General features: G+C 35.3%; 1 protein-coding gene across 1 annotated transcript; it reads right to left on the reverse strand.

Annotated features, from left to right (window-relative positions):
* Positions 1–11301: 11301 nt before the first annotated feature.
* Positions 11302–17704, reverse strand: LOC114195417 (uncharacterized). The gene is made up of 5 exons (XM_028085883.2): positions 17340–17704; positions 15911–16211; positions 12520–12678; positions 12089–12384; positions 11302–11677 (listed from the first exon to the last, which is right to left on the reverse strand). The coding sequence occupies exons 1-5, from the start codon at positions 17535–17537 to the stop codon at positions 11453–11455; spliced, it is 1179 nt and encodes a 392-aa protein (XP_027941684.2). The 5' UTR covers positions 17538–17704; the 3' UTR covers positions 11302–11452.
* Positions 17705–18871: the final 1167 nt, after the last annotated feature.

An 18871-nucleotide genomic window follows, 5' to 3' on the forward strand; every position in this document is an offset into this window, starting at 1 on the left:
GTTGCCATGGCTTCTAGCCTAGCCTTGTAGTGGCGTGCTTCTCACATTTTTACCATTTTTTCCTATCCATTTTATGTTTTCTTCTTCCTTTAAATGTTCTTTGTTTTTTATGGTTTAGTGCTTTCCATTTCCTTTTTGTTTTGAATCAATCCATCATCTTCTTCTCTTGAGCTTGGTGAAAGGAACCTTCACATCTAGATAGCTTGTTATCTTAATGTCCAATGGGGATTTCACTTAGCTTTCTTAATATTCAATCATCTTAAAAAGGAATAAGATAATCCTTCATCATTAAGGCACCATTAAAAGGTAAAATTTAGGCTGGGGTAAAGGTTTTGCAAGGCTGTTATTGAGGGGAGAGAACAGAGCACGAAAATTAGAGAGTGGGGAGGATTGAGGGAAGCTTTGTGGACTGAATTGAGAAGAATCAAGGAGGGTTTTGGTGATCAAGGGAGAAATTTTCAATTGTCAAAGCTTTAAGCGAAGGAAAACTAGGTTAGAGGAGTTTTCCACGTTAATTTTATGTCTTGGCATGAATTGCATGATAATTATATGATGTTTATGCCTGAACCCCGACTGTTCTGTGTTTTTTTCTGAGTTTTGGAAATTTTCCAGAAACCGCCTGGCGGGCTATACATAGCCGCCAGGCGGCATATACCATTTTGTGCATTTTTCTAGGTTTCCCAGAGGAACCGCCTGGCAGTGAAGCCCTGTACCGCCAGGCAATGCAAGCTTGTAACCATTTTCTGGGTTTCTCTGATGAACTACCTAGCGGTGATGAATTTCCGCTAGGCGACGCGAGCCATGTGATAACGTTGTCGTCAAGCGATCAAATTAATACTACTTATCTATAACAACTTCAGTATTTTTAAGAAAGTAGCCAAAAAATTAGTATGGGTTAAGTTAACCCTAAGTCGTCTCCCAACGAACACGGAATTGATTTTTAACAAGCTAGTTCTTATAATATCTATACAAAAGAGTTAGTCAAATAAAATAATAAAAATATGAGAGATAAAGATAAAAAGATAAAATAAGATATAAACAATAATAAAGAAAAATAGGTCGATGCCACTGCTTTTTCAAAATAGGATTCATCATTGGTTTCTTAAAGATTATTGTTATTGATTTCTTGTTTAAGACTTCAAATTAATCAATGTAACTTCTCAATTAATTTGTTGGCGTCCTTACTTTTAACCAAAGTAACTTCTCAATTAAATATTACTAATCCTAATCATGTCCATTCTTTTACCTCTTATATCTAGTAAAAAACTAATTAACCAAAGTAACTTCTTGATTAATTCTAATCTAAGTTTTCACCTCTAATCAAAGTAACTTCTCAATTATTAGCAAAAACTCATTCAATCATATGAAAGTTTCTAAAATTAATCAAAGTAACTTCTCAATTAAAATTTAAAAACCCTTGGACTTATACGATTGTTATGTTATGTAGATTTAACACCGTGCTAACTTGCTACAATGTAAAAACCATTACTTTTACTAAATTAAGAACCAAAAGACATAGATGAAAATAAATCTCAACAAGAATCAAAAGAACAAACAAATTTATTCAAACCTCAGAATCCAATTAAAGTGGAACTAACCCTTGAAGCTTATCCTTCCATAGAATGCAAAATAAAAATAGAAGAAGAATAGAGAGAGAAAAAGGAAACGAAATTAGGCCCCCCTAAGGGTTCCATTCCAAAACTCCAAAGTCCTGAGCTTGTTCTCTATGCTTCTCCCTTGGTCTCTTTATATAGGAATTGGACTGGGCTTTTTTGTTGCTAAAATCTCTCAAATATCTTTTAAAATAAAGATAAAGATAAATATTTAAAAATATTTGTAGAGATATAAACTATTTGACAAATATAATTGGTTGATAATATCAATATCTAATATAATTAAATTAATTAATTAATTAAAGATATATGATAAATTATCACCAATTAGTATTTGTATTAATTTTCCAAATCAACCCTTTGCAATCTCCTTAAATTATCTTCTAAATAATCCAATATCTTCAAGATATATTTGTTTGTTGTGGAACTAAAAAGATTCAAGAAGATCTTGTCATATTTAAAAAAAATTGGTAGTTATTATCTTTTAATATTTTATGATATAATTAAATAAGATAATTATTTCAAAATATCAAATAAAATATCTAAAGATATATTTTTCATAAATTATCTTCTATCATAAAGATAAAGAAAACCGCAAGGTCCAATTTTTTTGTTACTCTCTTCTTGGTTTAGCCAAACTTCTTCACTTTTTCAAGCTTTTCTTGTCGTCTTCATGCAATGCTTAGCTTGGATTTTTGTGATTTTAATAATTTCTTATTCTTGGATTTATCTTTAAGGAGTCATGAAGCTTTAAGAAATTTATTTCAACACCTCCATGAACTCAACTTAGCTACAACTGCACTAACACACCTCAAAATATCCAAAGAACATTTATGCAACTAAAAAGCTATTTTTAACATGTTTTTGTATCTCATGCTCAATAAACTCAATTATAGGAAATCCCAATTAAATCAATCACAAATTCAATTAAATACCCATAATTAAACATTCAATGAGGGCAAAAATATGCATTCATCACCATGTTGGCTCGATTTTGTGATTTTGTGCATCTTGGAATGGTTTTGATCGGGGGAAACTAAGTGGTATTGGTTAAGGGATGATATAACATGTATTTCATTGATTTTTGGTGTAACTGATGGTGGAATTCAATAGAACAGTGAAAATGCAGTCTTAGGGTTTTGATGTTGGAGTTTTGGTAGAATAGAGCGTGATAGTTGGTAATTTTTCTAAAACCAATTTATGTTGAAATTAGCTAAGGTGATTCTTGGTGTCTCTAGAGTCATGTTCTTGGAGGGAAACGACTAAGATGGAAATAGGAGAGTATACAAATAGTATAGGAGACTCATCGCTGGTGCAGAAAATCTAGGAAATTGCTCAGAAACTTATGCACCGCCTGGCAGCACGAGACCTGCCACCAAGCGCCATCTTAGTGGCATTAATTTATTGTCGTTGTAAGAGACAAAGCTGGTTCTGGGAAATTAGTGGTCCATGGAGGGAAGGAAATGGAGTCGGGGAACGTTGATTGGTGAATTAGAAATGTGTTAAATGGAGGATTGAGTTGAGATAGGAAGAAATGGGAACTTTAGCCCATTACAGATGTCTGGTTTACTAGTATCAATAAGTGAGTTTGGATGGAAAAACCAAAGGGAAGAGGTTGGAGCATTGGAAGTACTATTAGGTGCCAAATTAATCCAGAATGTAACCACCATTTCTAGAAGTTGAATAATGAGTTAAGAGGGATAATTGAATAATGGTAAACCCAATTGTGTTAAGAGTTGGGAAGGGTATAAAACTGCACAATGAAAAGTGTTAAACCTGAGGGTATGAGTGGTATACATGGGGAAAAACTCAAACTAGGGATATGTGTGTGATTCAACTAACATTGAGTAAATTGTCTTGAGGGCAAAATGAGAATTGGGAGATATAGAGGTTAGCGGGTGGCAATAATACAAATATTAAGGGAATTGACTTCTGGAAATGTGCCAAGACTACATGGAAGGTTAGCATTTGGAAAAGTGCAGGAAAAAAATTCAAGTTAGGGACTGTTCTGGTATGGCGCCTGGCGGCGAGGTGCGAACTGCCAAGCGGGACTAACTATTCCAGGAAAGAGTTTAACGCGAGGCGCCGGGTGGACATGAGGGTCCCGCAAGGCGGTAACTGGACGCAGGGAGTGCTTTGAGGCGCTTAGCGCCAGGCGGTACGCGTCACCCACCAGACTGTCTGGATGTTGGCAACGGCTAGCGGCACATGTCCCCCACTAGGCGATTTTGCTGTTGTAGCTTTGGGTTGTCGATTCCTTAGTCGTGATCTACAAGGCTTTTAGTCATGCTTTAAAGATGGGGTTGCTGGTGTTCCTTGAGTTATGGCTCGGAACGTATCCCTTGAGTTGTGGCTCGGGATAGGGGAAAGCACGTGGTATTCCTTGAGTTGTGGTTCGGAATAGCATCTCTTGAGTTTTGGCTCGGGATGGCAGATGAACACGAGGAACCCTTGAGTTGTAGCTCGGGTTGGCGAGTGTTGCCGGTGTGAGTGTGCTGGTTGTGGCTAGTACGGATAGGTCTAGATATATTGTCCTCCTCAGTAGTTGATTGATGAGTTTGGTAGTCTTCGGACGTTGGGAACTATGTTAGCATTTGGGAACTCCACCTGGCATTACGGTGTATGATCCGTAGAAATGGTTCCTGCACGTGCTCTATCGGTTGTGGTCGATAGGTATGGCAGCAAGTCATCTTGAAGTAATCACTAGAATATGTAGAACACGAATAACCTGGTTGTGGCCAGGTGGTATAAATTTAAAAGATGGAAGTCATTTGGGATGTTTGTGCTATCTTTAGTGATGTGTTGTATATGTATATATCTATATGTTAATATATGCTTTATCTGTTAAGCTCACCCTATCTACTTGCGTGTGGCGATGATCGTATACGCAGTATACGTGAGCAGATGATGTTGACGCAGGTGGTTCTGGTGGAGCTTAGCCATGGAGACGGGATAGCTTGGGAGTTTTATGTTTTTATGTGTTTTATGATTTTGATATCTGATTTAAACTATTATAAGATGTTTGAGACTATTTTCCATATTTTTGATAAATAATGGATATTGGCTTTCATTAATAAAGTTTTAATTTCCCGCGTTTTTAGGAAATGAGGAATTATTAAATGCAACGAGTTTATTATCTTCTTTATTTTTATTAAAAATCCATAATATCTTGGCAAGATGTTATAGGAAACAGCACACCAAAAGCACCAACCAAGCTTAAGCGCATTAATCGTCAAGCTCATGACGTTAAACAAGCACTTCCTGGGAGGCAACCCAGCGTTCTTTACCCTTTCTTTTATTTCATTTTTTTTGCTTTGAGTCTTATTGTGAAATTTTGTGTGTTTGTGAAATTTGGCAGTTAAGTTGAACATGTTTTTCTCTATTTTAAGTTATTGTGCATCAAGCCTTTGATCTTGTCAATGTGGTCTTTAGGTGTTTGCATGCATGTTTGCATAGGTGATGAGCTCCTAGGTTCAAAGGTTGAGAGAAAAAGCATAGAAATAATAACTACTGTAGCTTTGACGCTCATCCTTGCCCTGTACCGCTCAGCCTCAGCGAAAAAAATGACCACTGCAGCTTCAGCGCTCAACCTTGATTTTTGGCGCTCAGCCTCAGCGAGAAAAATACACCTCTATAGCTTCAGCGCTCATCGCCAGTTTTGGGCGCTCAGCGCCACACCAGAAAACCAAAAAACCCTATTTTTATCGATATAGCGCTCAGCGCTAGCTCGAGCATCAATTTTGAATCATTTGGGTTGTATGCACAGTGATTTGGCCCAACATTACCCAACGCTCAACCTCAGCCTTTCTCACTCTCACTCTCCACTCTCCCAATTTCGAGCCACTCCTCCCCAATCCTAAATCTCTCTTAAATTCAAACCATCACCACCACCATTCAATCCTAGCCAGCAACTAGCTCCCTCTCAAGCTAAATGCCCTCCACGAGCTAGGAGTGGTACACATGGAGATGATCTGAGATGTATCTTTAGCCATGCCTGAGCTGCATCTTTTATCTGTTGAGGAAGTCGAGGCTAGAGTAGCATGGCCTAGGGACCAGGTCAACCCTTCTAGAGGAGGAGGAGCGGAGCGGCTTCCTCTGCTGCAGCTGATGATGAGAAGGAGCCCGGTGATGAAGAGGAGGAGCACGACTTCCTCTACTTTAGTTTAAATTTCAGTTTTAACTTTCTTTTAATAGTGTTGAACTTTGTAGCTTGGTTGGTGAACTAATCTCTTGCATTGACTTGGTACTTTTCATGATCATCTTTTGTGCTTGTTATGAAATGATGTTAAATTTGATTGTGAGCATGAGCTTGTGGTTGTTCTCAATTTTGATATAATGATACTTGATTTTAATTGTGATCAATGATTTTGGCATATGTTAGACAATTGTGGAACCCAAACTACCATGTGAGAGGTTGTGCCCCAGAGTTGATTTGTGTGAATGCTATCACTGTGGACTCATAATTGATTTTGCTTGAGTTCATTTGCTAATCATTTACTTGCATGCTACAAATGATCAAGGCCATCTTTCTTTTTCCTGTTATATAATTGAGCCAATCTTTTTCAAGTAGATTTCTTGTGCAAACCCTTTGAGTCTTTGAGCCTTAAAGACAAAATGTGTCATTCATTGAACCCTGAGCATAGTGAAGATTATGACTACCTTACTTTGAGCTTGAGAGAGCAAATGATTGTTAGTCATGAGTATGGTTCAAGTTTGGGGGAGTTATTGATGATATAAGGGAGCATGACAAAATTTGTAAAGTTTTTGGTCCAATTAAAAAAAAAAGAAAAAAAATGCTGCAAAGAGTAAAAATTGGTGCAAGCAAGTTGGGATTTGGTTTCATTTGTTCAATAGAGAAGGGAGAAAAATACTTTCATGATTTGATTAGTTGCTCTCTTAGCTCAAGGTACTTTTGTTATCTTAAAAAACCAAATTTCCTTCTTAGCCTAGCCACGATACAAGCCATAAAAGCCCTTGTGATGATAGCATGCTTATGAAAGTTTTATCCATTTTGAACAAAAAGCAAAGTTAAATTTTGTGACATTGTGATGGTGGAGAGAATATTGTTTATATCCATACACTAGTGGGCTTGAGTGAAACACTTGTTCTTGTGAGAAGTGGTTCCATTGATCAAGTAAACATTTTGCCATGATTGTTGATCCCTTATAAACTTTTGCATGCACTTGTGAAGCTTTTGTTTTGTGAGCACCATAGCTTTAACTTGCCTTGCTAATGAAACACGTGCCAAACAATCTTTCAAATAAGCGCAAGCACAATTGACATTTGTTTTGGTTATTTAAGTATGTTCTCTTGAGTTGGTAGATCATTGCAATTGTGTTGTTCATCTAGGCCAAGTTACCTTTTTGCTTGAGGACAAGCAAGGTTTTAAGTTTAGGGTAGTTAATAATGTAGATTTTTAGCATTATCTAGGCTATCTTTTTCTAACAAAATCAACTCCTCTTGAGCCTTTTACCCACTTAATTCTCACTTTTACTATGCTTTTGTGAATAAATACAATATGGGTTACATAGATCTAATTATACCATTAATCCCCATTTTTGCATCCAATTTAATGATAGGAAGCTTTTGTCTCAAGCTAAAAAAGTGGTCAACCAGAGAAGAAAGAAGAAAAAACACCAAATTTGAAGATTTGAACTTAGCATTTCAAGGCTAAGCGTTAAAATTCAAGGCTGAGCCCCATTCCTCTCGCATTTTCCAATGCTCAACGCCAGAATTCAAGATTGAGAGTTATTCTTCTTGCATTTTTGGGCCTTGGGCGCCAGAAGCCAACGTTGAGCGCTGATTGGTTCGCATTTTTTGGATGCTGAGCGGTGCGAGGACGGTGCTGAGCGACACATGTGCTGATATGGCAAAGTTAAACCTATTTCTTCTGGATTCTTGAGGGGAAATCATCTTTGGTAGTGGGAGACGCAAGAAAACTCATTTTGGAGAGCTTGGAGGTGTGCTAGGGTTTGTGGGAACAGCTTCATCATCCTCTTTGTATCTCTTTCTCTTCCATTTCTTCCATTTGCAAGCTTGAGCTCCATGACAATGGAGAGCTAAACCCATTTTTGTTGGGGTTAGATGTAGCCACTGCACTCTTATTTGCAATGCTTTGAATATATAAATGTCTCTTTCATTGAATGTTAGTCTTCTTGTTTCTTCACTTAATGCTTGCATTGATTTAGCCATCCATTGCATGATTTTTGGTTCATTGGGTGTGGAAATATCCTTTTAAACCTTGATTTGGAACAAGAAAACTCAATGGAGCTTGTACCTAGGAATGGGGCTTGACCCATTGGTTGTCTTAAACCCTAGTGCATAAAGCAAATTTGCTTATTAAGAGTTCAAGGAATTGACTCTTAATAAGGAAATTTAGGCTCAATCCATTAAGGAATTAGGGTTTGAGTAAAATTGTGGGTTGGTATTGGCATATTAATGTAGAGGATGTCAAATTGTAGTTGCATGAGAGCATAGTTGGTGAATTCTAACCTCGGCAATATCAATTCATATCATTTCTAATCTTTTCCATTCACTAAGTGCCTTTAACTTCCAAAGTTCAATTTTAATCATTTATGCAAAATTTAATTTCGTATATGAAACTCAAAATATGGGTTCATTCTTTATTTTAAATTAGTCACTAATTATGCAATTATTTAATATACATGAGTCTCTTGGAAAATGGTATCTTGGTCTTATCGGTTACTACTTGGGCAACCTGATACACTTGTCAGAGTCTTAACACATGCCAAGTTCAACATCGCATTCCATTGTTTCATTGATGGGTTTGCAACAACATAACACCATTTGTCACAAAGAAAGTTATGAAGAAGAGGCAGAAAGCTCATATAAATATGGCATCATATCATTATGTCACCTAGGTAATCTAGATCAAACCATTGTAGGGCAGCTGGTAAATCATGACGAAATGGATCCACTCTTATCCAATTTTCACAAGATAAGTCATGTTATTATTCTATACCCATTTCTCCCTATAGAGATTGGTTAAATATATATATCCAATCATTTAATAATTATTGTGAAAGAGGCATAGGATTTTATTGTAACCTATCATATATGTGAAGTAATCACATCTTTTCCAATAATGAACTCAGATAGCCATCATGTGATAAAATTCAAACATTAATCAAAAGCAATGCACATGTGGAGGAGTATTGATTCTAGTTTCCCAAATGATGATCTACCTGTTGGTACAGCAACTAGACTTTCAACCAATTTGGTCGAGCAACCAGTCTCCCAAATGACGATCTACCTATTGGTTGAGCAACCGGACTCCCACTAATTTGGTCGAGCAACCAGTCTCCCGCATGACGATCTACCTATTGGTTGAGCAACCAGACTCCCAACCAATTCGGTTAAGCAACCAATCTCCCAAAAAAAAATGGTTGAGCTTAAATTCTCCCAAAATTCAATCAAAAATGGTTGAGCTTAAAGTCTCAAAAAATCTAGGTGTATGGTTGAGCTTAAAGTCTCCTAAAATCCAAGCAAATGGTTGAGCTTAAGGTCTCCCAAAATTTAATCAAATGGTTGAGCTTAAAGTCTCCTAAAATCCAGGCGAATGGTTGAGCTTGAAGTCTTCCAAAATTCAGGCAAATGGTTATAAAGTCTCCCAAAATTCAATCAAATGGTTGAGCTTAAAGTCTCCCAAAATTCGATTAAACGGTTGAGGTTAAAGTCTACCAAAATTCCGATCAAAATGGTTAAACTTAAGGTCTCCCAAAATCAAGGCAAATGGTTGATCTTAAAGTCTCCTAAAATCCAAACAAATATTTGAACTTCCCAAAATCCATGCGAATGGTTGAGCTTAAAGTCTCCCACAATCTAGGTGAATGCTTCAGCTGAAAGTCTCCCAAAATCCAATGGAATGGTTGAGCTTAAAGTCTTACAAAATTCAATCAAGTGATTGAGCTTAAAGCCTCCCAAAATCAAGGCAAATGTTTGAGCTTAAAGTCTCCTAAAATCCAGGCGAATGGTTTAGTTTAAGGTCTCCCAAAATCCGATCAAATGGTTAAGCTTAAAGTCTCCTAAAATCTAAGGGAATAGTTAAGCTTAATTCTTCCAAAATTTAGACAAATGGTTGAGCTTAAAGTCTTCCAAAATCTAGGCAAATGATTGAGCATAAAATCCCCTAAAAAATTTGATCAAATGATTGAGCTTAAAGTCTTCCAAAATCTAGGCGAACAGTTATGCTTAAAGTCTTTCAAAGTCCAAATAAATGGTTAAATATAAATTTTCCCAAAATTCGATTAAATGGTTAAGCCTAAAGTCTATAAAAATCCGATCAAAATGGTTGTTGAAGTTCCCAAAAATCTAATATAATGTTTGAGCTAAAACTCTCCCAAAAATCCTATTAAAATGGTTGACCTTAAAATCTCCAAAAATTATGAACAAAATCATTGATCTTAAAATCTTTCAAAATTTAGTCAAAATGATTGAACTTAAAGTGTCCAAAAAAAATCCGAGCAAAATGATTGAAGTTAAAGTCTCCCAAAATTAAATCAAAATAGTTAAACTTAAAGTCTTCCAAAAATCGAAAAAAATGATTGAATCTAATTGAATCTAATGTCTCCCAATAATCCACCGAAGTGATTTTAGGAAACTTTGAGTACAGTTGTCCAATATGCGATTCGAAAAACATATAAGATTTAAATTATACAAATGTATCTCCTAGAAAGTCGCGATTAAATATACATTTCAGTTATTCAAAATCACTTTTAAGCAAGAAACAAATAAATACCGAATTATAAAAAGTGAAGTATTTATTTAAATTCAAACGCTTTGGTCTCCAAAATTCTAAAGTTGAGACTAGTTGTTCAAAATCACTTTTAAGCAAGAAACAAATAAATACTGAATTATAAAAAGTGAAGTATTTATTTAAATTCAAACGCTTTGGTCTCCAAAATTCTAAAAAAGGACTATTGTGTTAGACCCAGAGATTAATAAGTTTGATGTTGATTGACTCAACAATTAATTTTGATTCAAAACAATATCAAATCCCATACTTTTTAAAGCGAAGACTTGAAAGGGTGTATAATAATAGACCGAATAACCAATTTGTCCAACTAGTAGAAAATAGATCAATCACATTTATTGGAATTAATGTTAATAGTTTCACATAAAATTTATAACTAATAAAAATGAGTGACTTTGAAAAGATGGAAGAACGAAGAATAAAAGTCATAATAAAGTATTTTTCAAAAGAGGGAGACAAAAAGATTATAAAATTAAAATAAAAAAACACCGAATGCTTCTAACTAATCAATCTCAATACTTTTTGCTAAAACACTTAAAAATAAAGACAAAGATATTTTGAAGACTAGCCCGTTTAGATTTTGACTTAAATTATTTGTGACTTTAAATCAGATTATTCAATTTTATTTGTTCTTCAATTTAGAAAACTAACTCTCGACCAATAATATATATTAAATTATGCACACCCATGTGTGTTTATGGGCTTAACTTATATAATTTTCCTTATCCACAACTTTCCATAAAAAAATTGTAAATTATAATTTTATCACAAGTAAACAATAGTCAAATTATTCATAATTTAATATAATTTTAAAAATATATTCTTCAATTGTGGTATACATGAATAATGAAACAAATAGTCCTACTTTAATAGACTTTTCTATATATATCTATATATAGACATACTTGCATCCAATTTGAAATCAGAAAAAAAAAATGAATATTAAATGGCGATTCACAAAGGATTATTGCATCAAAAAGACACAAAATGCAATAGCTCATTGCCTCAACATATGATGCTAAGGAACGTATGTTCTAGAATGAGTATAAAAGAGATTAAGAGCATCTTAAAGATCTGTCGCATCTGGCTGGCGACTAGTCATGTGAGATACCACAAACTTAGAGAGTTCATTAATGGCAGCTTGAACCTGATAATCACCACCAGGTTCCCTTTGCCTTGCCCATCTTAGAGTATCTGCACTTAATCCATTGTATTCAAATGCAGCAACAGTAGTCTTTCGTGATGTTGCCAGGGCCTTCTCCAAGTCTACCTGGGACAATGGTCTAGGAGCCTGAACCATGAAAATAGACCTTATCAGAAGCAATCATCAATACAACTGTACAGTTTAATTTTAAAGATAACAATTCCTTGCTTCTACTGCCACTTCCATCCATACTTAATTGCTGTTCAAAAGATTAAGAATTGGCCCAGTGTAATGAAGAGAAATTAGTTGCTTCTACTTCAATATATTTCTTCAAAACTAGAAACTCTATAAAAAGGCTTCATGCATACAAGCACAAAACTGTCATATTGGACACCAATTGATCTTTACGCGGGTCAGAAATTGCTTTCATTGACCAGACACGTTAGCCAATCCATGCAAATATAACTCCATGATCAGGTTCATAGAATAGTTTTAAAAATAGACTTTACTCAACAAAAATGAAAATGTTGTGGTAAAAGAGAATGATGAATCACTCACAGAAACACTTCTCCCTTTCTTCTCTTCATCCAGAAGTTCTCTAATTGGAAAATATGCAGCTTTCTTGCACAGGTCAAATAGATCCGAACCGGTGTAACCTTCACATAAGAAAGCTATATGGTCAAAGTCTATGTTTTCTTCAATCCTCTCACCCTTCAAGATAACATTCAATATCTCAGCCCTCTCCTTTTGGTCCGGAATACCAATTTCAAATGCTTGAGGAAGTCGTCGAAGTATTGCTTCATCAAGTTCTGAAGGACGATTAGTAGCAGCAAGGACCATAACTTGAGCATTCTCTACACAATAAATTAAAAGTTATCATAATTAAAAATCTTTGACAGGTACAAAAAATAATGCTAAATAGAGCAGCATCAATTCACAGGATCTGCATCAGCCTTGGAAGAGGAGAATATAATACGTTTAAAACTTACGATCAGTAGTAAAACCATCCCACAGAGCCATGAATTCAGTTTTCATGTTTAACAAAGCCTCGTGATCTGTTTGACGACGCTGGCCCAAAAAGCTGTCAACTTCATCAATGAATATGATGGCAGGCTGGAGCTTATGAGCTAGGCTAAATATGGCACTCACTGCAAAAAAAAAGAGCAGTTCACCAACAGTAATCCAAATAAAAGACTTCAATAATTCAGATTGTGGCTCATATTGACTCTGTTGTTTTAGACCTAATTAAATTTTAAGTATCTCAAAACTTCGGGTATTTTTAGTTGTTTTTATTAAGAAAATCATTCTATTAAGTGTTTTCTCTGCTAAGTACCCTGCGTTTGATTTTGCTGCCTCTGCATTCCAGATCTATCTCACTGATAAATTCGCTTCTTCTCTCTCAATCTCCAACTCATGATCAACTCACTCCTTCAGGGAGTTGGAAGAGATCGAAGAGGGAAGAAGCGAGTTAATAAGTGGATTGGAGACGGGAAGATGGAAATAACGGTCACACCAACCCATTAACGGCAAAAATCAAATGGTAGGGTATTTAAAAGTAAAAAGTATTTTAAGCGCTCTATAGAGACTTGGTTGAAAAATATTTTTAGGACTGAGTTGAAAATATACAAACTAAGAAAGTACTTAAAACTTAAACAAGTCTTTTAATTATATGCAAAAGAAATAAAACATCCACCAAAGTGGACAAACTCAGATACTAAACAGATAAGATATACAATTGAAAAGGATGAGATCATAACACATAAGGTACAATCCGAACTGAAAACTATATGAATGCATGTAAAAAATAGCACATAAAAGGTATAATAACAATTATGATTACGGAAAACCCTTAAAACAAAAGGGAGGATTCTATGTTCTAACCTAACAAAGAGAATAACTACAATACTCCACCAGCCTGAAATAAGGGGACGAAATTGAAACGACAATACTCAATGTCAAATTGCCTTAATTTGTAAGGACTGGAAACGTGGGCTATGACTTTAAAGCAGGCCTAAGATTTGGAGAATGTAGGAGAGGAGAAACAAGGGTGTGCAAAGGGTGTAACAGAATAAGTTAAGGAGTGAGAGAAGCAGGAGAGAGAGAAAGGAAGTATGGGGAAAGATATTGTGGAATTCTTTTTCGTCCAGGGGAAAGATATTGTGGAGTTCTTTTAGGGATTCACTCTTGGTTACAACTCTCAGCACAAGCACAAAATGCCAACAATAAGATCAAAGCCAGAAAAATAAGAACCTGCCTTGTGGCAACAGCCACACCCAAAATATACCAAATGAATCCTATCCTCCCTCCTCACCCTCCACTTCCATATATCCCTCCCCTGAGCTGATTTCAGCATCTCTCTCTCCTCTATTTGCCATGTATGCAGTTTGCTATAATAATGCGTAAACACTGTTTCCTCCTTACTTTCCATTTTACCCCTATCTGCTCTTCTCCGGTAGTATTGTTTCAGTGGAGGTCCACTTTGTTGAGGCCCTGCTCTTCTCCGGTAGTATTGTTTCAATGGAGGTCCACTTTGTTGAGGCCCATCAATAATCCCTCCACCATCGAGCAGCACCAATGTGATGTCCTCCTTGGGTAACCCAACCCACTGCATAAGTACCTGCCCGTTTCCATTTAACAACTTCCTAGTTTTTCAAGAAATATAAGCAACAACACCAATCTTTTCCAAGACCTTGAACGGCCCATAGAACCTGGGACAAAGATTTTCATTCACACATCTTGCCAAATAATCCTAATATATAGGGTTGGGCCTTTAAGTAAACCATGTCTCCAACCTGAAATTATACCTCCCTCCTGCTGTGAACAGCTTATTACTTTTCTTCATCTGCATTTGGGCTTTAAGCAAATTTTGTGTTATTTTCTCTAAAACATTATCCCTTACGAGTAATAATTGGTCAACATCATCTACTACAATGTTTTTTCCATGGTAAGGAACAATATTAGGGGAATCACAATCATAGAGTGCCTTAAAAGGAATCAACTTTATAGAAGCATTGAATGTGTGGAATTGAACCAAAACTCAACCCATGCCAACCACTTTGCCCATTAATTAGGATGGCCATTAACAAAGCACCTTAAGTAGGCTTCAATGGTGTGGTCGGTCACCTCCATTTGGTTTAGTTTGGAGATGGAATGCAGCGCTAAATTTTAGTTTGATGACTGCCAACGAAATAGCTCCTGCCAAAATGCATTATGGAAAATCCTATTCCTATCCAAAACAATGGAATTAGGGAAACCACACAACCTAACAATTTCCTTCACAAAGACATTAGCTACCTCCTTAGCCAAGTATGGATGGAACAAAGGAATGAAATGAGCATACTTACTTAGGCTATCCACAATGACCATGATGGTGTCAGCTCCCTTAGCCTTGGGAAGTCCCCCAATAAAGTCCATGGAAATATGTTCCCACACATGATTTGTAATGGGCAATGGTTGGAGTAATCCAACAACATAGTCACCCATTTAACCTGCTCTCCAACTGATACCCTTTTGCACCAATAAAATTCCAACTCCTCCAATCTGTTCTAATATTAAAATGTAGGCCTAACAAATATTGGCACCAGTTTTGCCAGTAAACACCATCGTAATGAGCTCGCATTCATGCACTGGGTTTTACCTTATTTTTGTCCGAGCAAGCATGATTAATGAAAGCCAATGGTCTTGTAGCATAAAACTGCCCCAATTTCATATTCAGAAGCATCAGTATCTATCACAAATGGCAGCTCAAAATTCAGTATAGCCAATGTGGGCAGATTCTCCATTTCCTCTTTCAATTGCTCAAAAGCATGTTCTGCTTCCTTGGACCATTTGAAATTGTTCTTTTCCAATATCTGTGGGCACGGTTTAGCAATCACCCCGTGATTGTGTACATAGCATAGTAACCTGTCAACCCTAAGAATCCCGTTCAGCCTCTGATATCCTTAGGAACAGGCCAACTCTTCATTGTTGCAACCTTTGATCATCTAAAACGCCCCCAGCTGAAATGATATGCCCAAGATATTCCAACTTTTTTACTCCAAATTTACTCTCCTTACTATTGACCCACATCTCATTACCATGCAACAATTGAAAAAACACTTGCAAACGGTCATTATGTGAAGAGAAATCAAGGACCATTTAAAAAATAAATCAACCCATAGCTACCACATATTTTTCAAGCAAAGAAACAACTTTAAAAAAATTCTGATCAATTGTGATCACATTAGGCATAGGCCCAAATATGTTTAATCTCATATTAAGCAAACTATAAAAGAAATCATTTCCAGAAAATTCAATAGCTAGCATGACCAGATTTTATTTAGATGCAAAAGAAAATCATTGTGAATTAAATAGAAGGTAATAAACATAATGTGTGCATACCAAGTTTCTGGGCATCTCCAAACCACTTGCTCATCAGGTTTGATATCCTAACATTGATGAAAACTGCTCCAGACTCCTTAGCAATAGCTTTGGCAAGCATGGTCTTCCCCGTGCCAGGTGGTCCATACAGAAGGACACCCTTTTGTGGCCCAAGAAGTTTACCATGAGAAAACAAGTCAGGTCTTCTTAGAGGCAGAATTACAAGTTCATATAGAGCTTGTTTTGTCGTTTTCAGTCCTCCGATAGAGTTAAACTCCACATTAATGTGGTCAGGATTGATAACATCGCATGCTATGACATCCTGTACAAGATAAAATGCTTAAACTTAGAAATAACATATTCCCTCCATTTAAGATAAAATTAGAAAATAAATCTTTTGAAATAAAATAAGGCAATATATCCCCATACAGAGTATGCCAGAAACAAGTTTCAAGTAATTTATTTATTTCAATATGATTATGATTTCAAACTTATTTCATCTTTCAGACACAAATTGGTCAACAATCGTCTAACCCCAGTTCCAGAAACCTGATTTAGAGTAGTTTAGAATAGAGATACATGAAGCTAGAAATCCATATGGAAAACTAACGTAAACAGACCTTTCCCACCCATTCCCTGCCATTCAATAAAACTCTGCACAACTAGGCATTCCATTTGAAATTGTTCCAGAAACCAACATAGTACAGAAAAGGAATCAGGAAAGTGAAATAAAGATCGCATTACTAATCTGCGCAACAAATGAAAAAATAACATTGGCTTCTATAATAAATATAAGAAACCCTTTTGACAGATGCAGCAAAATTGCATATACTCAGAGACTAAAACCATTACCAAATAATTCAAATATGTACAATACAGCTGACTGGATTCTTCACAACCCCTAATATATCTATGCCTTAAACACCTTCTTAGTCCAATGATGGACATGCAAATAGCCGAAAAACAGATTCAAATATCACACCAAACCCAGTGCAGCATGTAAAGGATCATACATCAAGCTTCAACAATATATTCAGAAGGCACATGATAAGCATTTAATGTGTTGCATAATTGTGACACAACCCAGCCCATGCTTTCTCACAAACATATGTCTTCACCCATCATTATAGACAACAATTAAGCAACTAATTCGATGTCCTTGCTTGGACAAGTTTCTATGCACACATTTAATAGATAAAAAAACATAAAGTAAAAACAAAATAAAATTCTGCAATTAGTTTATTCATTAAAAGAAACCGGCTTTCGTTCGGAGAAGCTAATACAATAGAGTTTTTACAAATTAAGGTAAATTTATGTTATGAACCGCTACGTAGATACAAAGAAATTTATCCAGACAGTAATGCTACTCTTGTTTGTGATAAATATGTAAAATATTTAAAAATTAAGATAAGAGTACAGAAGAGAAAAAACAATAGTTAAGGTTGTGGACCTCGTAAGGGTTTGTGTTAACAAGAGGACGACCAAGGCGTTTGGCTATCTCCTTTTTGTGGTGAAGGGCCTTCTTTGAAGCCTCACGATTAGGGTCGAGTTGTCGGAGGCCAACAAACAAGACCAAACAACTCAGTGCTGCGCTAGCGGCGTACAGAACCAGCTCTTGAACCAACTTCGACTCTGATAAACGACCCATATCCTATGCTTGTTCAAAAAATAAGAACCGTTCACGAAAAAGGAGGGAGCGACCTTTATTCTTTTGTTGCTTCGGAAATGGCGGTGGGAAAAACCATGCGAACGGACAAGAAGATAGATGATTCTCGAAAATTAACCGACTTGTGGCTTGACTAAAACCTAAGCTGAAAGATATCAGGAAACTAGATATCAGGGGATCAAGTAAAAAATATGTTTTTTACCTTCATATTTAGCTTTTCCAAATATACCTACCAAAATAGAATTAATTTTAAAGTATTTAGTAGTTAAATAATTTATTTTTAATTAAATGACTATTTTTTAAATATATTAGCAAAACACATTGGTTATTGAGTCTTTAGGTCGATATTTTTAATTATTATCTATCTTATTTTGGTTGGTTAAATATAACATATATGTATTAATTTTGACTTTATATATTTAGTTAAATAAACTTTAGTATATAATTTGCATAATAAAATGTCAAAGTAAAAATAAATTCACGCAGTTTTTGAAAATGTATAAATTATTTAAATTTTAAAATTATAATTAAGAAAATAAAATTGGAGAAACAAAAAGTATGTAAAGTTATACTATAAATAAAATAAATTTTAATTATTGAAATAAAAAATATTATAAGTAATATTGTATAAATAATATTATGATTAATTATTTAAATTTTAAAAAGTAGTTACTGAAATAATAAAAGAATAAATAATTATTTTATAATAAATAATTATTTGAATTTAAAATAGTTGTTAGTAAAATAATAAAACTGAAAATTAATCTTTTTAATATGAAAAGTTATTTAAATTTAAATAGTAATTAAGAAGATAAAATTGGAAAAAAGATAACACTAGAGAGGTGTATCTTCTTTATATATAGTTATAAATATATAGATATAGACTAATGGAAAAATATAATGCAATGTGTGTTGTACATAGACAGGATGTCCCTTGAGTACATAATGGGACTACATGGTTAGAGTACCCCTTAACGTACACGACCCAATTGAGTACATGTCGGTTCTGTAGGATGACATGTGCTCGAACTATACCAACACGCGAAGTCAACATAATCACCAATCAAAGAAGATAAATCTAAGTTTAATTAATTCATTTTGATTAGCAAGTGATTAGGTTAATCAACCCAAAGCCTAACCAGGTAAGGCCATGAAACCTAGTATAAAAGGCACATTTACAAAGTATATGATTATGTTTTCTCTAACATTGATTCCCTAATACCTTGACCTGACTTTAGCATACCCCTTTTTTCGTTCGTGACTAGAAGACGAGTTCCCTTTGAAGTCGAGTCCATGGACCATTGCAATTGTTTAGG

The sequence above is a fragment of the Vigna unguiculata genome, chromosome 8 (assembly GCF_037176805.1).
Source record: "Vigna unguiculata cultivar grain cowpea cultivar isolate G323 ecotype 2 chromosome 8, ASM3717680v1, whole genome shotgun sequence".
Taxonomy (NCBI): Eukaryota; Viridiplantae; Streptophyta; class Magnoliopsida; order Fabales; family Fabaceae; genus Vigna; species Vigna unguiculata.

Bases quoted from the DNA above. Each gene is read 5' to 3' on its own strand.
- LOC114195417 (XM_028085883.2), bottom strand. From the start codon at position 17,537: ATGGGTCGTTTATCAGAGTCGAAGTTGGTTCAAGAGCTGGTTCTGTAC. The intron at 12,679-15,910 runs GTATGCACACAT...TTTTTTTTGCAG, and splicing joins TGGAGATGCCCAGAAACTTG to TGAGTGCCATATTTAGCCTA. The intron at 11,678-12,088 runs GTGAGTGATTCA...TTCATGGTTCAG, and splicing joins AGAAAGGGAGAAGTGTTTCT to GCTCCTAGACCATTGTCCCA.